At 45.9% G+C, this 18,475-nt stretch overlaps 3 protein-coding genes across 3 annotated transcripts in view; all 3 read left to right on the top strand.

Moving 5' to 3' along the window:
- Positions 1–154: 154 nt before the first annotated feature.
- LOC310809092 (proteasome activator complex subunit 3-like) lies at positions 155–5,233 on the top strand. Its single transcript, XM_083676245.1, has 11 exons — positions 155–295; positions 718–750; positions 1,249–1,311; positions 1,473–1,577; positions 2,547–2,601; positions 2,813–2,907; positions 3,037–3,105; positions 3,186–3,253; positions 3,368–3,422; positions 3,733–3,819; positions 4,287–5,233. Exons 1-11 carry the CDS (start codon positions 254–256, stop codon positions 4,365–4,367), a joined length of 753 nt encoding a protein of 250 aa, XP_083532371.1. The 5' UTR covers positions 155–253; the 3' UTR covers positions 4,368–5,233.
- Positions 5,234–6,890: 1,657 nt separating this feature from the next.
- Positions 6,891–9,718, top strand: LOC310809325 (primary amine oxidase, liver isozyme-like; the record flags this gene model as incomplete). Its single annotated transcript, XM_083676525.1, has 4 exons — positions 6,891–8,466; positions 8,665–8,950; positions 9,120–9,252; positions 9,452–9,718. 4 exons carry the CDS (start codon positions 6,891–6,893, stop codon positions 9,716–9,718), a joined length of 2,262 nt encoding a protein of 753 aa, XP_083532651.1.
- A 4,369-nt stretch (positions 9,719–14,087) lies between these two features.
- The window catches only part of LOC310810271 (primary amine oxidase, liver isozyme-like), a 4,596-nt gene continuing 208 nt past the window's right edge, over positions 14,088–18,475 (top strand). Inside the window, exons 1-4 of the mRNA XM_083677967.1 lie at positions 14,088–15,699; positions 16,545–16,830; positions 17,184–17,316; positions 17,495–18,475. The exon at positions 17,495–18,475 is cut by the window's right edge and continues 208 nt beyond it. Of these exons, the coding sequence (XP_083534093.1) occupies positions 14,133–15,699; positions 16,545–16,830; positions 17,184–17,316; positions 17,495–17,779 (2,271 nt within the window). The 5' untranslated portion in view covers positions 14,088–14,132 and the 3' untranslated portion in view covers positions 17,780–18,475. The remainder of the gene's footprint in view (positions 15,700–16,544; positions 16,831–17,183; positions 17,317–17,494) is intronic.

Raw genomic sequence — 18,475 nt, 5'->3', positions numbered from 1 at the left:
AATACACGAAACATTATATTACAAAACAATGTATCATCTTGTACTCCCGTTCCGTGAGAAACGTATCAGTGTGGTCACATTGCAAACGTTTACCCAAGGGAGGGAGGGACAAGCGCGCGGTCCACGTGGGGTTTTTGTTGTCGCCTTCTGTCTACGTCACAACTTTATTTTCGAAGCGGTGCCGTGTGGCTTTTAGAGCAGAGAGCCAGCTTTTCTTTCTGTGTTAATCAAATTATCCGATTTCTTTCTAATTATGTCACCACTCCTCAAGGTAGACAAGGACCTCAAAACAAAGGTATGGTTGTTTCCATGTCTTTGATGCTGTTACAGCTAAGTGTTAGCGAACTGATGATGATGCTTTCTAGGCCTGAACACCTGGCCAGCTCCGTACAGCAAGCTGTGCGAGACGAACGAGACTGAACGGCTTGACCAACGAACTTTTCCGATTTTGATTAGCAAGGCCATTGGTACACTATCTATTTAGCTTTTTGCTATCTTGCCCAGGGTTTGTGGAATATTAGTACACGTTTTGGTTTGATGTTTTGTACCAGCATCATCACGGAAATGTGTCGTGCACTTGCGCATATGTTTTGATAGGGAAATGAATTGCTTGCTAACATCAAGCCAAACGATAAGTTACTTCATTAGCTAGTTATTTTAAAAAGTTATTGTGTGTGTTTGTCAGGCAACGTTAACCCCTTTATCCTCGCATGATAGGTCGACGCTTTCAGAGAAAGGATCACGAGTGAGGTGAGTCAATCGCTTTTCAACATGCTGTCCCTTTATTTGACAGTTCCAATGTCCAGTCGTACCTTCTACACATCTAACCAACACCCGTTGAGCTAGAAGTATTACAGAATCACCGCACTGAATCCAAATACTGCTCATGTTACTGATCTGATGATCTCGTTCCGAGACACTACCGCCCAAATGCGCGAAATGTCTGGTGGACCAACGCGTCAAACTTGGCCTTCATGAAGCCAATAGAAAGAGTGTCAAAAACGGACGGCGCATATCCATTGGGTTTACTTTGCATCAGTCAGCTCCCACGGCACTTGCACCAAGTGCGAGCATGTTTCTGATTCGGAGCTACATACTTAGGAGGGAGCCATGTGATACACTAAAATCAAATAATAACAAAGTAAAGTTTACTCCCACTAAGGCCATCTTTGAGATGTTGTTATTCCAGGCATATATGTGCAGCCTGGGAACGAGGTTACTGATCTGATCACTTCTGTTTCCTTCTAGGCTGAAAACCTGGTCGCCAGCTTTTTCCCCAAGAAGCTGTTGGAACTTGATAGTTTTCTGAAGGTAAGAGGGAGGTCCTTGTAAAGCCCTAGGGAAGAACACCCCCCCCCCTCTCTATCCCCCCCCTCCTCCTCCTCCTCCTCTCTCTCTTCCTACTCTTCTTCTTCTCCTTCTCCAGTGCCCTGTTATCACTTGTTGAGGTAACCCTTTTCCCTTCTTTCCAGGAGCCCATCTTGAATGTGTTGGACCTGAAAGAGATCCACTCAGAGATCCACTGCAAAATACCCGACCCAATCGTCCTCACCAACAGCCATGATGGAATGGATGTGGTGGGTGGATTTTACACACACTTTCTCTCTCTCTCTCTCTCTCTCACACACACACACACACACTCACACACTTACTTTCTCTCTCTCTCTCTCTCTCTCTCTCACACACACACTTTCTCTTATATATACACACACACACACACACACACACTTTCTCTCTCTCTCTCTCACACACACACACACACACACACCAACCAAAATAAGTAGTAATGCTGTAAGGGAATGTTAATGGGACACAAACACAACGGCTCATTGACTCCTAGTTGCAACTCCAGACTTCCCTCTGCGGTTGCACAAAAACACACAGACGAAACAGAAAAGCACACCGCCGCACTCTATCGCTGAATATAAACCTGCTTCAAGATGGCCTACTTGTTTGTTGTGTTGTTCTTTCCTGTGGTGGTGTTTCCTGTGGTGGTGTTTTCAGTTTGCCAGCTAATGCCAAGCACACACACTCCCCTCAAACCACATCATATCAAAATAAGAATCTTGCGCAACGTGTGTCAGTCTTCCAACAACGTGTGATGTCAAAGGCTCTTATTTTGATGAGGGCGCTTGACAAGATCCGGAACTCGGAAATACACCACTGATGTAGAATCTTTTCTGGTGAGTGTTTGGACTTCATTTCAACTCTCCGCCAGAAAGAACAATACAACAAACAAAGTAGGATAATATATGCCATTTAGCTGACGCTTTTATCCAAAGTGACTTACATTTCAGTGTATATGGTCCCAGCAGGAATCAAACCCACAACCTAAGCGTTGTTAGCGCCATGCTCTACCAACTGGGCCACAGAGGACCACAAGCAGGTTTTTATTCAGCGGTAGAGTGTGGCAGTGTGTCTTTCCATCATCTTGTGCAACCCAAGAGTGAAGCCTGGGGTTGCAGTCGCAACTAACTGATTCCCAACAATTTGTGTGTCGGAGAAACGCTGACTGGGCTAACTTGGTGGTTAATGTCTGTGTACAGCAAAACGCCAAGAAGCGGAAAATGGAGGATGGAGTTGGAGATGAAAACTGTCAAGGTAAGCCTTGCTGGCGATGTTGTAAACTATGCAACAGAGAAGCACGGTTGTTGTACATCTCTCTGAACACACTAGGGAGTTTTCTCTTGATGCCGGTCGTCGTACTGTTTACCTCCTGAAAATATGGGATCCTTTTCTTTCAATCCTGCTTCAGTAAACTGTTCTCCCTTTTACCATTTCTCCTCCTCCTCTTCCTCCTTTTCCTCTCCAGGGGCGGGCACTATGATGAGGAGCAACGGACAGCTGGTCGACCTGATCGAACGAGTCAAGCCTGAGATCAGGACCCTCATCGAGAAATGCAACACAGTATGTAACTCACCTCAGGGTTTCACTGCACTAATAGTGATCCTCTGATTGGTTGGGAATAGATGTCCACTCTTCATGGTCTCCTCCTGCCTAACGTTTGTGTCCCTATGTCCTCCCCCCTCCCCCCAGGTGAAAATGTGGGTCCAACTCCTCATCCCCCGAATTGAAGATGGGAACAACTTTGGTGTGTCCATCCAGGTAATATACCTGAAGTACAGTCAAGTTACCAGTGTTATGTCTCTGTCTTCTCTCTCTGACTCTCTCTCTCTCTCTCTCAGGAGGAGACTGTAGCTGAACTCAGGACTGTGGAAGGAGAGGCAGCATCTTACTTGGACCAAATCTCCAGGTACACAAACACACACACACACTACATCAGTGATTACTCGTAAACCCACAGTAATGTGTTTGTGTTCCATGAGCTCCTTTTGGCTGTCTCTAATGTGTTTTTCTTCTTTGACAGATACTACATCACCAGAGCAAAGCTAGTCTCCAAAATTGCCAAGTACCCACATATTGTAAGTGCATGTATCAATCTCTCTGTTTCCTCTGTCACATTCTCTCTCTCTCCTCCCATCTAACTCTCCATCTGTCCCACTCTGCATTCCCCAGGTCTTCATCCCTTGTTCTCTTTCCCCTCCCTCTGTTGCCCTCCTGCTGTCTTTCTCACCGATAATAACCATGTCTCTCACTAATGACTGATTCTCCCTCTCCCTCCTCCCTCCTCTCCCTCACTCTCTCCTTCTCCCCCTCTCTCGCCTTCCCTCCCTCTCTCCCTCCCTCTCTATCCCCTTCTCTCTCTCTCTCTCTCCCTCCCTCGCTCTGCAGGAGGACTACAGAATTACAGTGTCAGAGATCGATGAGAAGGAGTACATCAGCCTGAAGATCATCGTGTCGGAGCTGAGGAACCAATACGTATGTACACACAGATACCGTACGACACCAGGGGAGGCTGGCGGAGGTAGAAATTGGAGGATGGGCTCCGATTTTTACCTCTGTGAGCCTCCACTGCCATTTTACACCTACATGAGCTGTGTCTGTCAGACCAACAGGGTTGGGGCCGACTGCCATTGCAGTTCACTCCCTGAGGTGAAAGTGAAATTCAGTTACTTAATTGGGAATGGATCCTTGTTTTTCCACTTGAAGTGACCCCACCATAGACATTGTTTTCGAGGGCAGTTTCCTGGACACACATTAAACCCCAGTCCTGGACTGAATCACACTTTCAATGAAGTTTCTCAATTTTTAGATGCTTTTTTCAGGCCAGGAATAGGCCCATGCTTGATCTGTGTCTGGGAAAGTGGCCCTGAATGTAAACATCCTCTGTACCTGCCATGGAAGCTGAATACAAATGTAATTCTTTACTTTTGAACCTACCTTAGGTGACTCTGCACGACATGATCCTGAAGAACATTGAGAAGATCAAGAAGCCAAGAAGCTGCAACAATGAGGCCCTCTACTAACCTTGACCCCTGACCCCACCATGACCCCCATTCTGCCCTCCCATGACACCTCTCCTCTCACAGACTGATGCCCTCTGACCCTTGACCCCTGACCCTGCCCTCCCCTACCCCTGGGAGGCCCGTGGGCAGGGTGGGCCTGGAGACGGGATGTGTCTCTGTGTATCGACCAATCAAGCAGGCTTGAACTGAACTCAAACATGGCTCCTCCCACAGGGTTGATGGGAGTTTAGATTAAATACTCAATTGTCATTGGCTGCCTTCTCGTGTCCACAGTAGCGTACCACTAAGAATGCTCGGCCAATTACAGTGCTCTGTTCTCAGTGATCCGCTAGTGTGGACCTGGAACGCGGAGCTCGTCTCTGTCTCCGGTCTGTTTGTAGTGTATCTGTGTTGTGAAGAAACCATCAAGGGAGGGATACCTTTTCATGTTTCATTCGGTTCCTCCGCCTGTTTTGTCTTTAAATTTGTTTTTAAGGGATTATTTTTAGGTGTGTGTGTGTGTGTGTGTGTGTGAGAGAGAGAGAGAGAGAGAGAGATTGTGTCAAGACTGTTTGTCTGAGAACTTGAGCCTGATGCTATGTCCTAGCCTATCCTAGCGTAGCGTGCCCCTCTCACAGAGTGCGGAAGCAAGGTTGTCCTGCTGTTCTCATGGTGTTACGACAGGTGTCGTTATTGTTGCGCCGGAGTCATGCTATCTATCGTAAGACAATGGGCGTTCTGTTACGGGGCTACTCAGAAGCACATCCTGAGAGACTGGCTATGTGACTATCGCTATGTGTGCTGTACACAATGGCCAGCCACCCACCTCATGATAACCTCCATGTTTAAATTCTGTTAAAGGGCAGTTATTCAAAAAATAATAATAATTTAAAAAAAATCGTAGACTTTTCTCCCAGCTGGTTCGTGACGAGAGTGTGAGATGTGAAGTATTGTCTTTAATTCTCCCTCTCCTTTAAAAATGCATTTTTTTTTGTTTTAAGAATGATTATTTTACATAATAAAAATATTCTTCTGAGAGAATGACATGGTTTTCTCAGGCATTTTCTGATACGTTGAGGCACTCAGAGACGGGTCATATCTTTGCTGAACACCTGCGTGTGAAGTCCATGTATGCTATTGCTAACAATGCACTGAAGGTGCACATCAAATGGGACCCCCACCACTCCCATTTTATCTAAAAAGTTGACGTGCCACTTACTAAATAACAGAGATAAGGACTAAGAAGGTGTCCTTGTACAGTGTGCTTTATTACTGGTACAAAGAGCAGAGAAATATACTAATATATTACATGTGTGCCTATTGTATTTCTGATAATCAAACACCATGTGACACATTTAAGCAAAGTCGTAAAATAGGCGAGGTGCATTGACCTGCTCTTTGGACAGCAGGGGAACACTGCATGTGCAGTCCAGGTGAGGCTGGTGGAGGCAGAAATTAGAGGACACTTGTTTGATACTGTTTCTCATTCTGTTCCATGCATTACAATGAGCCCGTCCTCCCTGCTGCATGTGTGGTCATAGAGAATGATAATATTGGAAGTAGCTGAGTATATTCGTCAGTCACAAAGTTTGATTGAACCCTGGCCTTAACAGGATGATCAAATTCAAAACAAACAAAAAAAATATTTTGGCCCCGACCTTGGATGTCGTTCATTAGCCCAGACAGGGGTTAGTAACATATTTTGGGTACCATTAATTAATATTTCCAAAACACCTTGCAGACACTCCAATCCAACCCCTATTCGGACAGAATCCCTCTTTGAAGACTTTGCCTGCGTTCTTTTTTTTCACTGTAACACACGTTTGCATTACATGGTTTAGGCATATTAACAGAATTAATGGGCAACATACTCAGTATCTAAGGAAGAGTATTTATTCAAAATGAAACTCAGAACTGTCTGGGCTAATCAACCACAGCAAGGTCAAGGCGAAATAGGTCGGTTGTTTCAATTCAGTGTTCAGTTTTGGATTGGGTGCAATTTACAATGAATGACTAAATACCACGATGTCCTCCAAAAAGCATGAGCTGGAGTGAACATGAGTGAACACTGAGTACCATAAAATAAGTAGCAGAATTAGTCATTTAAAGATATATTATAAATGGAAGTTGGTTCGTTGGTCTTTTCTTTGTAAATTATTGCAAATTATTTGATCCAAGAAACTCTGTGTATATGAAAAGTCAGGGTTGTCAAGACAGTTTGAAACTTTAATAATGTACTGAATATTACAACGTTTAAATATTGCGTGCAATTTAAGTGCCTGTTATTAGATTTATAGTGGAGCTATCTTGGCAATCGGTTCTGTCGGCTGTATAATGGTGTCTTATAACAATGGTCCACCCTTGTGATCTTATCACACGTCTCATGTAGTTGTAAATCCAACCTTTGGTGTGAATAAAATTAATGAACTTGCGCGGCGAAGGGTCATCGTGGCGACAGGTCGCTCGGGTGTACCCTGCGCCTCTCCCCTTTTGCAGGCTTCACAACCTCACTTTTACGCACTCTCTCCTGACTCCCGCTGTGAAATGGTGTCTCAAACAGTGTATACGTTGGCCAAATGGATATTGATTATCCTTGGTATCGGCTCAGTTATAGGGAACATCGTTCTGATATGGCTAAATACGCGACGCATAGGTATACCGCAGTGCCCCGCGCAATCGCTCCATCCGCCCACGGGTGCGCACGACGAGCGCAGTGTCTTGTTCGCGGATCTTTCCGCGGAGGAGTACCGCCAAGTTCGCGACTATATGAGTAAAATCCAAGACTTGAATATTTCGTACGATCCGATGAGTATTCTCTCAGCAAATTACCTGTACTTCATAGACCTCTCACTCCCGAAGAAAGCGGACGCGCTGCGCTACCTGGACGCGAACGGACCCAAGCCGTCGAGAGAGGCGACCACTGTGGTCTTCCACGGTTCTACTGCGTACATTAAAGAATATGTGGTGGGTCCTCTTCCCAACCCGACTTATCATCGCGATGTCACGTTCGAGAGGTACAACGAGACACAGTTTCCCATCACCTCGCGCCCTTCGTACACTGCGGAGCGGGCACTCATATCTTTGTTTATTTATGAACAGGTGTTCAACACTCTTGGTAAAGTGATTAGTGAGAGTTTTGGCTCCGCGAAAGACCTGACCTACTATGAGGGCCTGCCCCGGGGCGTGAAGTCTGGGGACAGACAAACATGGCTCGCTTTCGTTCGTAATGTGGAAGGCTTGTTCATTCACCCCGTGGGGTTAGAAATTCTACTTAACCACGAGAGCACCAATGAGCTTGTCTGGCGCGTGACACAAATTGTTTATAACGGTCAGTACTTTGACAGTGAGCATCAGCTGAAGGAACAGTATGACGCGGGGACTGTGAAGAAAATCGTTTACAAATCTGTCCCGAACTATGCGTCACTCAAGCCGGCGAGTAAACCCATCGGTATGGGGCCACAGCAGTATTACGCACAGGGCAAACGATTCAGTGTCAAGAATAATCACGTCACATACCTCGACTGGAGCTTCGCGTTTGGGTTGAGTACCTTAGCCGGTATGAGAGTATTCGACGTCCGTTTCAAAGGGGAGAGAATCGTGTATGAACTTAGTGTCCAGGAGGCAATGTCAGTTTACGGTTCTGCCACACCGCATCTGATGCTGACCAAGTTTCTGGATCACAGTTTGGGAATAGGGCGCTTTGCTTTCGAGCTGGTGCGGGGAGTCGACTGCCCTTACGCTGCCACGTACATTGACACTTACCGATACATCGATAGCGGTGCGCCGCAGCTATTCAGGGATTCAATTTGCGTTTTTGAACACGACACGGGTCGACCTCTTAGGAGACACTTCTCAGGGATGTTCTACCATAGCTACGGAGGCCTGTCAAACAGTGCGTTAGTGTTTAGGACTATCACGGCCATAGGGAACTACGACTATCTGTGGGACTTCATTTTTTACCAGAGCGGCTCCGTTGAGGCCAAAGTGCATGCTACTGGATACATCACCTCGTCGTTTAACGTGGCTGGGAGTAATCTGTACGGACCCCAGGTGGCGGAAAATATCATCGGAAACATCCACACACACTTCATCAATTTCAAAGTAGACCTGGACGTGCTAGGTGAGTGTTGTCTTCTGTGTTAAACAAATTATATGATATGAAAGATTTGCTCAAATTAATAATGGCAATAATTAAAAGGTTATCTGTTTGCCAATTGTTCAATACTGCAGTAAAATGTGAGAAAAATAGGTGTACTGCATACCGTGTTAATCCAAATGAATCTAGATCATATACTTTTGTCTTTTCTGTGCTCCATAGGGGTGACAAATGTGTTCCAGACCAAGGACATGGAGTATGTAAACGTGTCTCTGCCCTGGATGCCGGAGCGCCACGCTATGGTTCCACAGCTGGTGGAGGGCCAGCTAAAGACGGAGAAGGAGGCTGCGCTTCGCTACGACACCAAGACGCCGCGTTACCTTCACGTCGCCAGCAACCGCACCAACCGCTGGGGCCAGCAGCGCTCCTACCGCCTCCAGGTGGTGAGCTTCGCCGGGGACCACCTTCCTGAGACGGAGCCCGAGGAGAGATCCATGTCCTGGGCACGGTGAGGCTCCCTGACCCCTAATCAACACCAACACCCCATTCCGTAGTTCTTATTATTAGCCACTTTTTTAGAGATCTTAAAGGGTAAGATTGTTCCAGCTAGCCTTAACTATCCCCAAGTAGGTGTGGGGAATAAAACTGTCTCTGTGTTGGTGGTGTGTTGTTGTCAGGTATAAAGTAGCCATCACTAAGCACAAGGACTCAGAGCAGACCAGCAGCAGCCTGTACAGCCAGAACAACATGTGGACTCCAGCAGTGGACTTTAGCAAGTACATTGAGGACGATGAGAGTATTGAGAATGAGGTGAGTGTTTCCATTTTAAAGGCACAATCTGTAATTTGCATCTCCCTTTTGGCCACAGACAGAAAAGCACAAACAATCAATGCACAAATAAAAACATCAGGCTCACGCACGCACGCACGCACGCACACACACACACACACACACACACACACACACACACACACACCTCATTCCATTCAATCCATGTTCTCCCTCCTAGGACCTGGTTGCCTGGGTAACCGCCGGCTTCCTTCACATCCCTCACGCGGAGGACATCCCCAACACGGTGACCGTGGGCAACGGGGGCGGAGTCATCCTGAGGCCTCACAACTACTTTGACGAGGACCCGTCAATCCACTCCCTGGACAGCGTGTACATCAGCCCAGGGACTGAGCTCAGCTGTGACGACAACAAGATGGCCTGTCTGGCAGAAGAGACCTGCAGCCCTGCGCTTGACCCGTACACTTTCAATGGCTTCGACCTTTGAGCAATTATGACAAAGATAATAGGCTTGGCTCGGTTTGGCTCAGCTTGGCATCATTTGGTGTACTTGTTTTGCACTAAGCTGAGACCAGGTTCCCTCATCACACCACAGAGCTGGACCAAGCTGCAAACTAAGCTGTACGGTGCGGCCCTGGGTACAGACATCCACCATGTTTGCTGAAGCAGTGCTGGAAAGGGCAAAGTAACATCTGAGCTAGCAGGGTTTGATAATTTTTGTGTGAGAACACTCTCTTATGTTGTGTGATCAAATGCTTGGGATTTTTTTATTGTTTTGTTTTTAGTTTTGTTTGGCTTTGTTTAGTTTTATCTGATCTACGTTCACTTTTTAAATGGAAGAACTCTGTGAAGTTGTTTTTTCCTTTTAAGAAAACATTTCCTTTCTTCAAATGGGGCGGGTGTCTATTCTCCCCAGGTTAACAGGAAGGTATCACCGACATAATAATAATAATAATAACACATCATTTATAACACATTTATAACACATCAAACTTATATCTTGTTTATGTAAGACCCAATGACGAGTTACAGAAATAAGTGAAAGTGAGTTTTAAAAAAATAAAAGCAAGATTGAAAGATGATTATAAATTCTGAATCACGGATGGAAGGATGTGTTGATGTTGTTTGTGTCGTGGAGGTGGTTTGGAATCATGTTCTTGTGATCAGGTCATGTAAACGGCAAATGATGTAAACTCATGTGTCACCCTCTATCATTGAGGATGTCCTCTTGGCCTAATGGTAGACGCTTGGACCAGGGTTTGAACCCTGCCTGTCTGTAATGATTTATTCATACATTATTTCTTTCTGGGGTTCAATGGCAACATCCATAGATCACATTACAGTGTGTGCACTATGTACAATGTGCACTATCTAATGACACTTCTCAGGACATCCTGGATCTGATCTGCATGGCCATGGGATGGTGTGTATTGTTTGAAAGACCTTAGCTGTGTGCTCTGTGTGTGTGTGTGTGTGTGTGGGGGGGGGGGGGTTAAATCTTTGTAACATTTCTCAGAACATCCTGCATTGTTTTTAGACTTTCAGATAACCTGTTTATTAACTCCCGAACCGTGTCTGTGTGTATATGCAGTATATGTCTTGGCTTTGGTACTTTGGCAAAATTATAAGTTCCTTTGAAAGGTTTACCAATGAAGATTGTATTGTCATAAATAAATGCTACATTTTCACTGGCTTCCATTTTTGTTGACATAGGTCTAGATAGATCGATAGATAGATAGATTGGTACTTTATTGATCCCTGAGGGGAATTTAAGGAGTTACAGCAGCTCACATCACAAACAACAACAACAAAATAAAGTGACAATAGAATAATAAAATAAAATAGACATAAAAATAGACATCTGAAACTTTATTTACAGTAAGAACAGTCCAGTGTGATTTAACATCCCCCAGCCTGACTCTGATCACCCCTATCGAGCCACCCGGAGGAGGCGTTTTATTCCGGCAGGCAGAAAAGATCTCCTATAGCACTTCTTAGTGCAACGTGGTTGTAGTAATCTGTTGCGAAAGGAGCTTCTCTGCTCTGCCACAGTGTCATGTAGGGGATGGGAGGGATTGTCCATGATGGCCAGGAGTTTGGTCCTCATCCTCCTATTGGCCACCTCCCCCACAGTATCCAAGGTGACACAGAGGACAGAACCAGCTTTCCTAATAAGCTTGCTCAGCCTCTTGGTGTCACCTTCCTTGATGCTGCCCCCCCCAGCATACCACCGCGTACAGCACTGCGCTGGCCACCACTGACTGGTAGAACATGTTCAGCAGAGTCCTGCGCACGCTAAAGGACCTGATCCTCCTCAGGTAATAAAGCCGGTTCTGGCCCCTCTTGTACAGGACATCTGTGTTACCAGTCCAATCCAGTTTATTGTCCAGGTGCACCCCCAGGTACTTTTAGCTCTGGACCACCTCCACGTCCTCTCCCTGGATGGAAACAGGAGACAGGGGGACCCTAGTCCTCCTAAAGTCCACCATCATCTCCTTTGTCTTGCCGATATTGAGTAGCAGGTGATTCTGCTCACACCACTCAACAGAATTGTCCACCTGTCCTCTGTACTCAGTCTCTTGGCCTCCACTGACACATCCCACAATAGCAGAATCGACTGAGAACTTCTGCAGATGGCAAGTATCTGTGTTGTGTCTGAAGTCCAAGGTATATAGGGTGAAGAGGAAGGGAGACAGAACTGTCCCCTTGGGGGCGCCAGTGCTGCTCACCACCCAGTCTGACACACATCCCTGCAGCCGTACAAACTGTGGCCTGTTGGTCAAATAGTTCGTAGAAAGAGAAGGTGAGTGGAGAGTCGTTGGTGGAGCTGGGGGGAGGGAGACAATGAGCCACCGACAATGAGCCCCCCTTTAAGAAGCATACAGGCAACTCGCTGTAGTTCAGTCTGATCACCATCCTGTATATTCACATTGAGTTAGGGTTAGGCTTAGCCACTTCAACACTCAAAAACAGCATCTGAAGTGCTGAATTTTACATTGACTTGCATGCAATAACTTCAGATGAATGGAAACGAAGCAGAAATAATGTTAATTTTTTTATCGGCTGACTTTACAGTTAATTCAGTCTCATTTCTGTATGCGTGTTCTGTACATCAGCTACAGTAGATGAACTAGTCTGTTTATCATACACCATTCTAAGAAAGTGGCTTGGTAACCGCCTGTTTCTGACATCTGGAAGCTGTCTCAAGAGGACCTGTGGGAACGACGGCTCCAGCAGTGAACTGGGAGGGAGTAGGCTCTACAGCGCAATCTGACCTATAAACAACATACATTCTTATACAGGCCTAGGCCAGCTTAGCCTTACAATTCGTCCTGCATCTTATTGCAGTGAGTGCAAAGTCTGAACATGTGTCGTTGCTAAGTTGGGAGTTACTATCTGCTCGATCTTCTCGCTCACTTGCTTTCTCTCTCTCTCATTCCGTAGATTGAAAACCCATCTCTTCAGGCTAGATCTTAATAGTCCCTCCTAAAGACCTCTTCAGCCCTACTACCCCCCTGTGCAAGTTCTCTCCTGTTAATAATAATAAAAAAAAAAGAAAAAAAAAAGGCTTCTGGCATTACGACTGCCAATGGCCACTGGTGTGAGCATTTATTACTTTGTCTTATGATGACTGTTGGATAGATGATTCACTTACTTAAATAAATGTATTTGTTGTAAGTCGCATGTAAATGTCATGTGTAACCCCCCCCCCCCTCTCTCCCTTTCCCTCTCTCTAACTGTGTGCGTGTCTGTGTGAGTGTGTGTGTGTGTGTGTGTGTGTGTGTGTGTGTGTGTGTGTGTGTGTGTGTGTGTGTGTGTGTGTGTGTGTGTGTGTGTGTGTGTGTGTGACGACAGAGTGCCAGTATCAATCATAGGACTCTCCTCTGTTGCCCATTAATTCAATTTCATAACATCAGTTATAACATCGCGGTCATTTCTTAGTCACTGTCTAAGTGTTGAGAGCTGAGTGTGTATGTCCTTTAATGGCTGGTCCCAATAGCGAACTGCACAACATAGTGAGGTGTGCTACGTTGCTGTACGACTATTTCAAACCAGAGACTTCACGGAGAACTGTCAAGTATTGCAGCTATCCACTTACATCAAATGTTGGGGGAGAGAATGCTGGCTGCGCTCCGAAACGGAAAACTGTTCCCACCGGGGTACCGGGAAACACGGCGGGCGACAACAGACAAATCAAGATTAAGATTCTTTCGCCGCGACCTTTTGAGTCCCTGTATAAAACAGCACTAGAAACCCCGGCCATTGTTTTTTTCTGCATGAGTACACATGACTTATAGCACGCTCGGACAGAGTTGTTAGTACCAGTAGGCCTAATACAGAGGTACATTTATTAAACATATAGATTAAAATTTCAAGAAAATAACTTCTAGAAATGGTTAAACATCTGAAAACAAGTAAAAAAAATAATTAAAACACTTACATGAAAAAAAAACAATCTTTTAACCGGTACTGTATTAAGTTGACAAGAACGTAGTCCAACAAACCATGCAGTTTCGTGAAAGGACCTTCATTTTTATAACATCATGTTGTTATAAAATGATGTTGTGATTATCATCAATATCTCACGTTAATACCATTGGGAAATGGACGGGTTTCAATGAAAAAAGATGTGTGAGTAAAATTCACTTTACGCATGAGGAATGTTGGCTGACATCCAAAAGCGATTAGTCTGAATCTCGGCAATTACATAACAGTGCATTTAGGGTTTGTGAGCCCTTTGATTTGCTGGAGGGGGCTGCGGTGGGTGGGACGAGGGGCGGGTGTGGCGGTTCCTAAATCATTAGACATTGGCTCACTTGCGCGCCTCGAGTCACTTGTTCATCTGGCTTGTCTCTACTCTCTCCAACCGTCGCGTTTTCTTAGGCTAGAGCTCGTGCGTTATGGTCGCTCAGAAGATGAATCCAACCATCAAATGGTTGTTGTTACTCCTCGGTATCTCTACAATAACTATCATAGTTCTATCAATATGTCTGAACTCTAGTAAGGTGTCGAAATGTTCTCCGCAGCCTCCCCATCCTCTCAGGAGAAAGCACAACGAGCGCAGCGCCGTGTTCGCCGACCTCTCCGAGGAGGAGTACAAAAGTGTCCAAGCCTTCATGGTGAAAGGCATGGGTATATCCAACGGTAAGTTCACCAAACCCTCAGAGAACTTTCTCTTCTTGATAGACCTCTCGCTGCCGAAGAAAGCGGACGTGCTGCGCTATCTGGATGCCAACGGACCCAAGCCGCCGAGAGAGGCGACCGCGGTGGTTTTCTACGGTTCCAAGGGGTACATTAAAGAATATGTAGTGGGACCTCTTCCCAAACCGACTTATCATCGCGATGTCACGTCAGAGAGGTACGGGACTGAGATCCCCATCAACGCGCGCACAGTCACTGTCGGGGAGTACGTTCTTCTCTTCGAGTTCATCGACCGGGAGGTATTTTCGAAACTCAGTAAAATTATGAAAGAAAGTTTTGATTACAGCAAAGAGAAGACCCTGAATGCTTTCGAAGGCATGCCGCGGGGTGTCAGATCTGGAGACAGAAACACGTGGATTTCTTTCTTCAGGGATTTGAGTGGGATGTACATCCACCCTGCAGGGTTTGAAGTATTAGTGAACCACCAAAGCACTAACGAGTTTGAATGGAGAGTGGAGAGGTTACTTTATAACGGCCAATACTTCGACAATCTGGAACATCTTCAAAGAGACTATGAAAGCGGAGCTGTGAAGAAAATTGTCTATAAAGATGGCCAGAATTACGCCTCACTGAAACCCAAAAGCAAACCCACTGGTTTGGGTCCACAGCAGTATTACGCACAGGGCAAACGCTTCAGTGTCAAGAACAACGAAGTCATATACCTCGACTGGAGCTTCGCGTTTGGTCTTAGTTCTCTCACCGGTATGAGAGTGTTTGACATCCGTTTCAAAGGAGAGAGAATAGCGTATGAGCTCAGTGTTCAGGAGGCAATGTCAGTTTACGGTTCCATCACACCCGGGATGATTCTAACCAAGTTTTTGGATTCTAGCATCGGTATTGGACGCTTTGCACACGAGCTGGTTCGGGGAGTGGATTGTCCCTACGACGCCACATATATTGACACAACCAGATACATCGACATCAATGCCCCTCACAGATTCAGGAATTCAATTTGCGTTTTCGAGCACAATATCGGTCGTCCTCTCCGGAGGCACTTTTCTGACTTTTTCCACAATAGTTACGGAGGCATGGTTAACAGTGCGTTGGTGTTTAGGACTATCACGGCCATAGGAAACTACGACTATGTGTGGGACTTCATCTTTTACCAGAGCGGCTCCGTTGAGGCCAAAGTGCATGCCACTGGATACATCTCCGCTTCTTTCAAGATGAACGGCAGTTCACAATACGGACACCAGGTGGCGGAAAACACCATCGGAAACATCCACACACACTTCATCAATTTCAAAGTGGACCTGGACGTGCTAGGTGAGTGTCTACGTGTGGCTTATTTCAATGATGTGCATATATGAAATGTAGAGACCGATGTAACTATAAGTGCTTCTCATGTAGCCTACATTTAGTGACACTTAAAGGCAGACTCTGGGATATGACGGCATAGCAAAACGAGCGGGGCGACGCTGCCAGAGACTTTCAAAAACGGAGATACAAACAGACTAATAGAGAATTTACACTGTAGAGTTCTATGCTATTGCTAAAAATACTAACTCTATACTAAAAAGGTCTTAAGCTCCAATATTGATCACATGATCTTGGGTTTCATTACTGATCATATGGTCTCCTTACCAGACATTCCCGCCCAAATGCACGAAAGGTCTGGTGAACCAATGCGTAAAACTTGGCCTTCATTAAGCCAATGGAAAGAGCGCCAGAAACGGAAGGCGCATAGCCATTGGCTTTACCTCGCATTCATCTCCCACAGCACTCCGCTCCCCCCAGTGCTTGCACACAACAGGTTTTATTTGAAATTTGAAATTTATCTGAAATCAAATAATAACAAATCTTTAAATTCGCTCCCACTAAGGCCAGGTTTGAGTTGTTGTTATTCCAGGCTTATATGCACTGTGCACAATAGCCTGGGAAGGTTACTGATCATATGATCTGACCTGCAGGAAAAACTCAGCAGTGTGTGTGTGTGTGTGTGTGTGTGTGTGTGTGTGTGTGTGTGTGTGTGTGTGTGTGTGTGTGTGTGTGTGTGTGTGTGTGTGAAAAACTCTCCGAAAAACTCTCCGGCTATCATTTCCATTCTCCACTCCAGTGCGGCTTGTCGTAATGTCTTCAGTCGCTAAGCTTAGTTCCCCTCCTGCCCACAGGGGTCAAGAACATGTTCCTGACCAAGGACATGAAGTACGTGAACGTGTCTCTGCCCTGGATGCCGGAGCGCCACGCTATGGTTCCACAGCTGGTGGAGGGCCAGCTAAAGACGGAGAAGGAGGCTGCGCTTCGCTACGACACCAAGACGCCGCGTTACCTTCACGTCGCCAGCAACCGCACCAACCGCTGGGGCCAGCAGCGCTCCTACCGCCTCCAGGTGGTGAGCTTCGCCGGGGACCACCTTCCTGAGACGGAGCCCGAGGAGAGATCCATGTCCTGGGCACGGTGAGGCCCCCCCCCCCCCCCCCCCCCCTCCTCTCTCCCTCCTAGCCCAGGGCTGAAGTGGTGTGTTTTGAGGGGATGAAACTCTGTCTTAAAAAAAACTGTACATACAACATACAACCTAGTTTAGTTAGTCTCTCTCCCTCCCTCTCTCTCTCTCTCTCCCTCCCTCTCTCTGTCTCTCTCCCTCCCTCTCCCTCCCTCTCTCTCTCTCTCTCTCTGTCTCTGTCTCTCTCTCTCTCTCTGTCTCTCTCTCTCTCTCTCTCTTTCTCTCTCTCTGTCTCTGTCAGTAGCTGAGCTGTTACCTGTTAGTTGACAGTAACAGCTTCTCTGTGGTGGTGGTGTGTTGTTGTCAGGTATAAAGTAGCCATCACTAAGCACAAGGACTTAGAGCAGACCAGCAGCAGCCTGTACAGCCAGAACAACATGTGGACTCCAGCAGTGGACTTTAGCAAGTACATTGAGGACGATGAGAGTATCGAGAACGAGGTGAGAAGAACCTGTTGTTGTTGTTTTTTTTATAAAGGGTGAATTGAATCCGTAAAGTCTTTAGCTTCAGTTTTACCTTCAAAATGGCTGCTTCACAGTAACTTGGCTTTATAAATGGTGAAAAAATGTTTTCATAGTTACCATATCTTTTTATGATCTTTTTTTTCTTTCTTCTTAGGACCTGGTTGCCTGGGTTACCACCGGCTTCCTTCACATCCCTCACGCGGAGGACATCCCCAACACGGTGACCGTGGGCAACGGGGGCGGAGTCATCCTGAGGCCTCACAACTACTTTGACGAGGACCCGTCAATCCACTCCCTGGACAGCGTGTACATCAGCCCAGGGACTGAGCTCAGCTGTGATGACAACAAGATGGCCTGTGTTGCTGAAGAGACCTGCAGCCCCGCCCGCCAGCCCTTCACCTTCCACGGCTTTGAGGGCACCATGAAGTTCAAGGATTGACCTGCTTGAGCCTGCCTGGAGAGCCGGGGGTGGGCGGGGTTTACTCCATTCGTTCCATTGCTCCAGGCAAACTCAGTCAAGCACAGAATAGGTCAGAACAGGTCACCCTTCACGATGGCACTGTGTTTGTTGCCCAGACTGTCATTTCATGTCAACTGTTGTACAGACTTGCTTAAGGCCTCATTAAAGTGTTACACTAAATTACACAGATAATACATAGATTATTTTTTTTTACATAGTTTTATATGTTTATACGTTTTTGTTCTGTTATGCACTGAGGTTTTCCATCCAGTTGTATTGTGGCATCGACCGCTCTCTAACATGAGGAGATGCTGGAACATAGAATTAGAATGAGTAGAATGTTCATGTCCATTCCAATTCCAATTATCTATTCCAATATAATTGTATACAATGTACAATATGTTACATATTACAATTCCATGACAGCCATCTTTGGAGCCAAATTTCTGTTCTACTCATTCTATTTCTATGTGTAGTAACCCCTGAATGTTTCATTGTTCTGTTTTGTTTCTTTTCTACATAAAGAATCTGAGTAGTTTTATCTCAGAATAAAAAAAGGCGAATATTTGTTTCAACGGACCGGAGGTCAGCTGTTTTGGTTTCAATAGTCTTTGATAACAAAGCATGTCCCTGTGGTCCCCATGGAGGTAGCAGGAAATAGAAACCAGATCACAC

This window comes from Argentina silus (genome assembly GCF_951799395.1).
Source record: "Argentina silus genome assembly, chromosome: 9".
Taxonomy (NCBI): domain Eukaryota; kingdom Metazoa; phylum Chordata; class Actinopteri; order Argentiniformes; family Argentinidae; genus Argentina; species Argentina silus.
The sequence above is the reverse complement of the archived record's forward strand: the minus strand, read 5'-3'. Positions and strand labels throughout refer to the sequence as shown.

Excerpts from the sequence above, each read along its gene's own strand:
- LOC310809092 (XM_083676245.1), top strand. The coding sequence starts at position 254 with ATGTCACCACTCCTCAAGGTAGACAAGGACCTCAAAACAAAG. Across the intron at positions 2,602-2,812 it reads TGGAGATGAAAACTGTCAAG|GGGCGGGCACTATGATGAGG; the intron begins GTAAGCCTTGCT and ends TTTCCTCTCCAG. Across the intron at positions 3,254-3,367 it reads TACTTGGACCAAATCTCCAG|ATACTACATCACCAGAGCAA; the intron begins GTACACAAACAC and ends CTTCTTTGACAG.